The sequence below is a fragment of the Rhinopithecus bieti genome, unplaced genomic scaffold (genome assembly GCF_001698545.2).
Source record: "Rhinopithecus bieti isolate Rb0 unplaced genomic scaffold, ASM169854v2 scaffold_13742, whole genome shotgun sequence".
In the NCBI taxonomy this organism is placed as follows: Eukaryota; Metazoa; Chordata; class Mammalia; order Primates; family Cercopithecidae; genus Rhinopithecus; species Rhinopithecus bieti.
In genome coordinates this window covers 343,692-352,909 of record NW_016807807.1, presented here as the reverse complement: position 1 = coordinate 352,909, position 9,218 = coordinate 343,692, and the positions used below count along the sequence as shown (strand labels likewise).

Genomic DNA, 9,218 nt, shown 5'->3' with positions numbered 1-9,218 from the left:
TACAGGAAAGGGGTATTGATCCAGACCCCCAGAGAGGGTTCTTGGATCTTGCACAAGAAAGAATTCAGGGCGAGTCCATAGAATAAAATGAAAGTAAGTTTATTAAGAAAGCAAAGGAATAGAGAATGGCTACTCCATAGAGCAGGGCCAACAACTGCTGGTTGCCCATTTTTATGGTTATTTCTTGATTACATGCTAAACAATGGGTGGATTATTCATGCCTCCCCTTTTTAGACCAATAGGGTAACTTCTTGATGTTGCCATGGCATTTGTAAACTGTCATGGTGCTGGTGGGAGTGTATTAAGGCGCTGGTGGGAGTGTAGTGAGGACGACCAGAGGTCACTCTCGTGGTCATCTTGCTTTCAGTGGGTTTCAGCCGGCTTCTTTACTGCAAGCTGTTTTATCAGTAAGGACTTTACGACCTGTATCTTGTGCCAATCTCCTATCTCATCCTGTGACTCAGAATGCCTCAGCAGGTCTCTGCCTCATTTTACCCAGCCCCTATTCAAGATGCAGTTGCCCTGGTTTACACGCCTCTGACACAGGGGTTGGGGGAGATGATAGAGCTTCATTCTCTTTTTCCTAAATATTGCTCTGCTTCTTGCTGCCTTTGGGTTTTGTCACTGGAGACTTACTTCATTGGGCCTTAAAGGATTTCTGGGTCTCAGGAGAGACCTCTGAAATGGGTATCCCTAAGGTTTTTAAAAGTAAACTATTAAGTAGGGCAAACCTGAACTCTTGAGGAAGAGGAGACATGAATGTTGACTGTGCTGAATGTGGAATGTGTGCTTTGAGGCTGGAGCATGGACTGTTGAAAAATATCTGAGGCTGCATATCTTAATTTCCACTGTTGCTTTCCTGGGTCTCCATGCCATACAACTTTGTTTATTCTCCTCTTTGATCCCTCTGCACCAACAGTCTAGTGTAGTGCTTACCTGGTAATAATGGCTGTGCTCATGCTGTGATCTTTTATTAGGCTGTACCTTTCTTAGGGGTAAGGATCTTATTCTTATCATCTTTTGGTGCTGCCCATTGCCTGGCATGAATAAGGTGCTCAAAATATGTCTGCTTTCAAATGAATGGGGCTGGAATTTTTGCTAAGTAAGATTATATTGCATAGAACTTTTGCAAGTAATGAAATAATTGTTTTAATTCAAATAAAATTATAAAATACAGAAGGAGGATATATAAATGGAACAGAAATGATTAAACATGTTGTATATATATTACATGTTGAGATATTGAAATTCACCTAAACCCTAAAATCTGTGGAGAAGGGAGAAAACACAAAGCATAATAATTATATAACAAGTCAGATTGTGGTAATCCAAAAGCAGATCAGAAATTCAAGGATAAAGAATGTTCATGCCTTTGTTTAAAACTCTTACGCTGAGTCAGACAAACCATTGGTGGTATTTGGAAACAGATTTCCTTTTCACTTTACAGAGGCTAGGGAGAGAATAAGTTTTATCCTCTTGCTGTGTTTATTAGAGTCCCATGCAAAATGACAGTGAAGTGTCAGCCATATTTTTCTCATGGTATTCATTAAATTGCTTGTTCTGAGCTTCAGTGAACTGATTTTTCCAATCTCCCACAACTCCTGTGAAGAGTAATATAGAGCATATTCAATGATATTTTCATAAACTTTTACCATTTTGGATTTAGATAATCTCATGCCTCTCAATACTTAGATTGCTTATATAGATATTAACACATTGTCCTGCTGACATTGAAGTGAGAAAAGAAGTCACAGGTATGATTACTCCATTTTATAGGTGAGGTATTTGTAAATAGCAAGTTTTGTGTTTCAGTAAAGCCTGAACTCTAGATCACAGGTTCCCTAATTTTCTGCACTTCTCTACTGTACCAGCACTTTCTTAAACCTCAATACATCTAACATTCTATTCAAGTTAGTGAGACCTAATTTTCTTACCCTGTCTTCAGAGGTCACCGAATGACCACATTCTTAGAGTATCATATGCTCCTTCCATCTGTGCCTCTAGTTCAGGCAACATTCTCAGTTGAACACAACTGAGAATTCTCCTTTCCTATCTAAATTCTCATTGCTGTAAACATATCATTAAATTAAAGTAATAGAATATGAAGGAATGGTAGGATTGGCTAACTTTGTTTTATACTTATGCAATAGAGTATTCAAATTTTTTTTGGCTTCAATAGCCAAAAATTTTCAGACAGCTGACAGCAAGCTATTTTTCTTCTATTTGCCCCATAGTATTGAATCTATTTAGGCACTTTGAGCTGTATAACATAATTTTCATGTGTGCCATGTAAATTTGCTTAATTGTCTATGAGTAATACCATCATATCCCTTACCAGTTGGTTTAAAAGAAAACTAGGCTAATTGATTAAATTAGAGTGGATACTTCTCCAATAAGCCTTGGATTTTTGCTTACTTTTTTTAAAAAAGGTATTAGATAATTGTTTAAAAAGTTACCAAAATAAAGAGAATGAAACAAAATTTTTCTTCATTTAAGGAGCCAACCATTGGATAGTGAAGGGTGCTCAATGGGCTGGAGGCTGAATCCTGGTCTGGCTAGACTCTGACAATGATGACTCATAGTCCTACCTTGGCCATTCTGTGAGATGACACAGACTGAGTCACACTCGAAGCACCACCCTCTGACTCCTACGGCCAACCATATTTGCCACCGTCTCCCAGAATGTATTGAGAGGAACACTTGTTTCATGGAGATTAATAGGCTTTACTGGAGAAAGAGTTTTGGTCACATACATTTTGAAGCTCTGAGTTATGCAGAGTTAAACCAGTTTCCTTGCAGAAACTATAATATGCTTCAAAGGGTGTAGGGCAAGGTGTGTAGTGTCCCACACTTCTCTGATGGTGAAGCACATGCTCTCAGAATAAAGCTTTAAACAACTCACTTCAGGAAACACTGTAAACAGTGGTTTCAACTAGCTTGAACGTGAGAAGACATTGATAAATTGATATTGTTTATTCTGTTGTCAGAAGAAAGAGAAAGCAACTATACATCACCTTTTCTCAAGAATGGAGAGAGATGATGATTCATTTTAATTTCATTTATGTAGTTGGTCATGGGGTTCTTTTTCATTACATCAAATGAAGTATTATAGACAATTTTGTCTAAAATCTCTTCTTTTAGGTTCTTCCCAAGGAATTCCATTATCTTTCTGATTTCACGTTTTGGATCCTGTTGGGGAGAATAGAAGAAAAGAGAGTTCTCTAACAAAGGAAAAAATATAACAACAGTCAAACCTTAAAAAATTATGGGAATAATGGTTAAAATCTTTTAAACAATGTCAGTTTATGTTTAAAAGTAATTTTGAAATGCTTTGCTTATTAACATGTGCAGATCTGTAAATGTCAATTCAACAAATATGGCAATCTTAAAGTGCAGTGATATGCAAACAAGTGTGTTTGTTCCTGTGCTGTAGCTGATGTTAAGAGGACATGCTGAGAATGGTTTCATCTGGGAAGTTTAATATTTTACTGGGAAGTTTAATATTTTACTCACTTTCATTGTTAGCAGATAAGAAGTTATTTGGGAAAAAACATCACAAGACAGTTGAAAAACTCTGAAGACAAAAGACACAAACTCTTGGGAGCTCTATCACCTGAGAAACCCAAGTACTCATCCTGGAAGATGTAGGACAAAATTATATTGCCTTTCTACTGCTGCAGCTGGTGGTCTCTTGAAAGTTCTACCTCCTGGCTGGAGGCCATGCAACTCAAGTCATTGTAGCAACTCATAACAGAACAACCCTGCTCCAAAGAAGGAGAAAAAGCAACAGCTAATTCCACTGCCTGCATCACCCTGGCTAACCAGAGGTCTTGAGTCTGTCCATGTGACAACTTCATTGCTAGCATAACCAGCATTCAAGAAAACCAGTGCACTAAACAAAACTATGAACAAGGACTCCCACAGAGTTCATTTCACCCCCTTGCCACCTCCATCAGAATAGGTGCTGGTATCCATGGCTGAGACACCTGAAGATGGATCACATCACAGGACTCTCTGCAGACACTCCCCAGTGTCAGCCCATAGCCTGGTAGCTCTACTCAGTGGTTAGGCCCAGAAGGGCAATAACAATCACTGCAGTATAGCTCTCAGAAAGCCCTAATCTTAGAGGAAAACAGGGAGAGCACCACATCAAGGAGTTACCCTGTGGGACAAAAGAATCTGAACAACAGCCCTTGGATTCCAGATCTTTCCACTGAAAGAGTCTACCCAAATGAGAAGGAACCAGAAAAGTAATTCTGGTAGTATGACAAAACAAGGTTCTGTAACACCCCTAAAAGATCACACTAGCTCTCCAGCAATGAATCCAAACCAAGAAGAAATCTCTGAATTGCCAGAAAAAGAATTCAGAAGGTTGATTATTAAGCTACTCAAGAAGATACCAGAGAAAGATAAAAACCAATTTAAAGATATTTGAAATATTAGAGGATATGAATGAAAAAGTCTCCAGAGAAGTAGATATCTTAGGGAAAAGACAATCAGAACTTCTGGAAATGAAAGACATACTTAGAGAAATGGAAAATACACTGGCAAATTTCAACAATAGAATTGAACAAGTAGAAAAAAGTAATTCAGAACTTGAAGGCAAGACTTTTGAATTAACCCAATTCAACAGAGACGAAAAAGAACCAAAAAATGAACAAAGCCTTCAAGAAATTTGGGATTATATTAAACAAAAATAAGAATAATTGGTGTTCCGGAAGAAGAGAAATCTAACAGTTTGGGGAAGTTATTTAAGAGAATAATCAAGAAAAATTTCCCTGGTCTTGCTAGAGATCTGGACATCTAAATACAAGAAGCTCAAAGAATACCCAGGAAATTCATCGTAAAAAAGATCTTCACCCAGGTACATAGTCATCAGGTTATCTAAAGTCCAGACAAAGTAACGAATTTTTTTTTCTTTCTTTTTTGATACAGTGTTTTGCTCTTGTCGCTCAGGCTAGAGTGCAATGAATGGCATGATCTTGGGTCATCGCAACCTCCACCTCCCAGGTTCAAGCGATTCTCCTTCCTGCCTCAGCCTTCCAAGTAGCTGGGATTACAGGCATGCACCACCATGCCCCACTACTTTTGCATTTTTAGTAGAGATGGGGTTACTCCATGTTGGTCAGGCTAATCTTGAACTCCCAACCTCAGGTGATCCACCTGCCTTGGCCTCCCAAAGTGCTGGGATTACAGGCATGAGCCACCATGCTTGGCTAGAATCTTAAGAGCTGTGAATCAAAAACATCAGTTAACCTATATAGAAAAAACTATTGGATTAATGCAGATTTCTCAGCAGAAACCTTGCAAGCCAGAAGGGATTGGGGTCCTACCTTTAACCTCCTTAAACAATATAATTAACAGCCAAGAACTTTGTATCTAACAAAACTAGCTTTGTAATGAAGGAGAGATAAACTCTTTTTCAGACAAACAAATGCTCAGGGAATTCAGCGCTTGCAGAGCCCTGGCAAGTTCTGCAAGACATGCCAAAAGGAGTTCTAAATCTTGATACAAAACCTTAAAATACACCAAAATAGAACCTCCTTAAGGCATAAACCTCACAGGACCTATAAAACAATAACACAATGAAAAAAGCACAAAGTATTCAGGCAACAACTAGCATCATGAATAGAACGGCACCTCAAATCTCATTACAGACATTGAATGTAAATGACCTACAGGCTCCACTTGAAAGATACAGAATGGCAGAATGGATAAAAATCCACCAACCACGTATCTCCTGTCTTCAAGAGACTCACCTAACACATAAAGACTCACATAAACTTAAGGTAAGGGGGTGGTGAAAGATAATCCATGAAAATGGAAACCAAAAGTGAGCAGGAGTAGCTATTCTTATATTGGACAAAACAGACTTTAAAGCAACAACAGTTAAAAAAGACAAAAGGGAAGATGGTCAAATAGGAACAGCTCTGGTCTACAGCTCCCATTGAGATCAATGCAGAAGATGGGTGATTTCTGCATTTCCAACTGAGGTACCTGGTTCATCTCATGGGGACTGGTTGGACAGTGGGTGCAGCTCACGGAGGGTGAGCTGAAGCAGGGCAGGGTGTCACCTCACCCAGGAAGTGCAAGGGGTCAGGGAATTTCCCTTTCCTAGCCATGGGAAGCCATGAGTGACTGTACCTGGAGGAGCGGTACACTCCTGCCCAAATACTGCACTTTTCCCACTGTATTTGCAACCCGCAGACCAGGAGATCCCCTCCTGTGCCTGGCTTGGCAGCTCCCACACTCATGGAGCTGTGTTTGCTGCTAGCGCAGCAGTCTGAGATTGACCTGGGACGTGGTAGCTTGGTAGGGGGAGGGGCATCCACCATTGCTGAGGCTTGAGTAGGCAATTCCATGCTCACAGTGTAAACAAAGTGGCAGGGAAGCTCAAACTGGGTGGAGCCCACCACAGCTCAACAAGGCCTAATACCTCTCTAGATTCCACCTCTGGGGGTAGGGCATATCTGAACAAAAGGCAGCAGACAGCTTCTCCAGACTTAAACAATCCTGTCTAACAGCTCTGAAGGAGGAGTAGTTCTCCCAGCATGGTGTTCGAGCTCCAATAATGGACAGACTGCCTCCTCAAGTGGGTCCCTGAGTCCCATGTAGCCTGACTGGGAGAAACCTCCAAGTAGGGGCTGACAGACACCTTATATAGGCAGGTGCCCCTCTGGGATGAAGCTTCCAGAAGAAGGATCAGGCAGCAATATTTGCTGTCCTTCAGCCTCCACTGGTGATAGCTAGGCAAACAGGGTCTGGAGCAGACCTCCAGCAAACTTCAACAGACCTGCAGCTGAGAGGCCTGTTAGAAAATTCCAAAAACCAGAAGGCCTCTTCTCCTCCAAAGTATCACAGCTCCTCACTAGCAAGGGAAGAAAACTGGACAGAGAATGAGTTTGATGAGTTGACAGAAGTAGGCTTCAGAAGGTGGGCAATAACAAACTTCTCCAAGCTAAGGGAGCATGTTCTAACCCATTGCAAGGAAGCTAAAAACCTTGAAAAAAGATTAGATGAATGGCTAACTAGAATAAACAGTGCAGAAAAGAGCTTAAGTGACCTGACAGAGCTGAAAACCACAGTACAAGAACTTGGTGAAGCATACACAAGCTTCAGTAGCCAATTTGATCAAATGGAAGAAAGGATATCAGTGATTGAAGATCAAATGAAATAAAGTGAGAAGACAAGATTAGAGAAAAAAGAGTGAAAAGAAATGAACAAAGCCTCCAAGAAATATGGGACTATGTGAAAAGACCAAGTCTACGTTTGCTTGGTGTACCTGAAAGTGACCAGGAGAATGGAACCAAGTTAGAAAACACTCCTCGGGATATTATCCAGGAGAACTTCCCCAGTGAAGGAGAAATAAAATCCTTTACAGAGAAGGAAATGCTGAGAGATTTTGTCACCACTAGGCCGGCCTTACAAGAGCTCCTGAAGTAAGCACTAAACATGGATAGGAACAGCCGGTACCAGCCACTGAAAAAACATGCCACATTATAAAGATCATTGATGCTATGAAGAAACTGCGTCAATTAACAGGCAAAATAATCAGCTAGCATTATAATGACAGCATCAAATTCACACATAAAAATATGAACCTTAAATGTAAATGGGCTAAATGCCCCAGTTAAAAGACATAGACTGGCAAATTGGATAAAGAGTCAAGACTCATTGGTGTGCTGTATTCAGGAGACCCATCTCATGTGCAAAGACACACATAGGCTCAAAATAAAGGGATGGAGGAATATTTACCAAGCAAATGGAAAGCAAAAAAAATACAGGGCATTGCAATCCTGGTCTCTGATAAAACAGACTTTAAGCCATCAAAGATCAAAAGAGACAAAGAAGGCCATTACCTAATGGTAAATGGATCAATTCAACAAGAAGAGCTAACTATCCTAAACATATATGCACCCAATACAGGAGCACCCAGATTCATAAAGCAAGTTCTTACAGACCTACAAAGAGACTTACACTCCCACACAATAATAATGGGAAACTTTAACACCCCACTGTCAATATTGGACAGATCAACGAGAAAGAAAATTAACAAGGATATCCAGGACTTGAACGCAGCTCTGGACCAAGCAGACCTAAGAGACATCTACAGAACTCTCCACCCCAAATCAGCAGAATATACATTCTTCTCAGCATCATATCACACTTATTCTAAAATTGAGCACATAATTGGAAGTAAAACATTCCTCAGCAAATGTAAAAGAACAGAAATCACAACAAACTGTCTCTTAGACCACAGTGCAATCAAATTAGAACTCAGGATTAAGAAACTCACTCAAAACTGCACAACTACATGGAAACTGAACAACCTGCTCCTGAATGACTACTGGGTAAATAACAAAATAAAGGCAAAAATAAAGATGTTCTTTGAAACCAATGAGAACAAAAACACAATGTACCAGAATCTTGGACACATTTAAAGCAGTGCGTAGAGGGAAATTTATAGTACATTAAATGCCCATAAGATAAAGCTGGAGAGATATAAATTCGACACCCTAACATCACAATTAAAAGAACTAGAGAAGCAAGAGCAAACAAATTCAAAAGCTAACAGAAGACAAGAAATAACTAAGATCAGAGTGGAACTGAAGGAGATAGAGGCACAAAAAACCCTTCAAAAAAATCAATGAATCCAGGAGCTGGTTTTTTGAAAAGATCAACAAAATAGAAAGACCAATTGCAAGAGTAATAAAGAAGAAAAAAGAGAAGAATCAAATAGACGCAATAAAAAATGATAAAGGGGATATCACCACCAATCCCACAGAAATACAAACTACCGTCAGAGAATACTATAAACACCACTACGCAAATACACTAGAAAATCTAGAAGAAATAGACAAATTCCCGGATACATACACTCTTCCAAGACTAAACCGGGAAGAAGGTGAATCTCTGAATACACCAGTAACAGGTTCTGAAATTGAGGCAATAATTAATAGTCTACCAACCAAAAAAAGTCCAGGACCAGATGGATTCACTGCTGAATTCTACCAGAGGTACAAAGAGGAGCTGGCACTATTCCTTCTGAAACTATTCAACCAATGGAAAAAGAGGGAATCCTCCCTAACTCATTTTATGAGGCCAACATCATCCTGATACCAAAGCCTGGCAGAGACACAACAAAAAAAGAGAATTTTAGGCCAATATCCCTGATGAACATTGATGCAAAAATCCTCAATAAAATACTGGCAAACCAA

At 39.7% G+C, this 9,218-nt stretch overlaps 1 protein-coding gene across 1 annotated transcript in view; it reads right to left on the bottom strand.

Moving 5' to 3' along the window:
- Window positions 1–1,488: 1,488 nt before the first annotated feature.
- The window catches only part of LOC108536774 (sulfotransferase 1C2-like), a 30,381-nt gene continuing 22,651 nt past the window's right edge, over window positions 1,489–9,218 (bottom strand). Inside the window, exons 6-7 of the mRNA XM_017883793.1 lie at window positions 3,015–3,189; window positions 1,489–1,601 (exon numbers count right to left, since the gene is read on the bottom strand). Coding sequence (XP_017739282.1) covers window positions 1,489–1,601; window positions 3,015–3,189 — 288 coding nt within the window. The remainder of the gene's footprint in view (window positions 1,602–3,014; window positions 3,190–9,218) is intronic.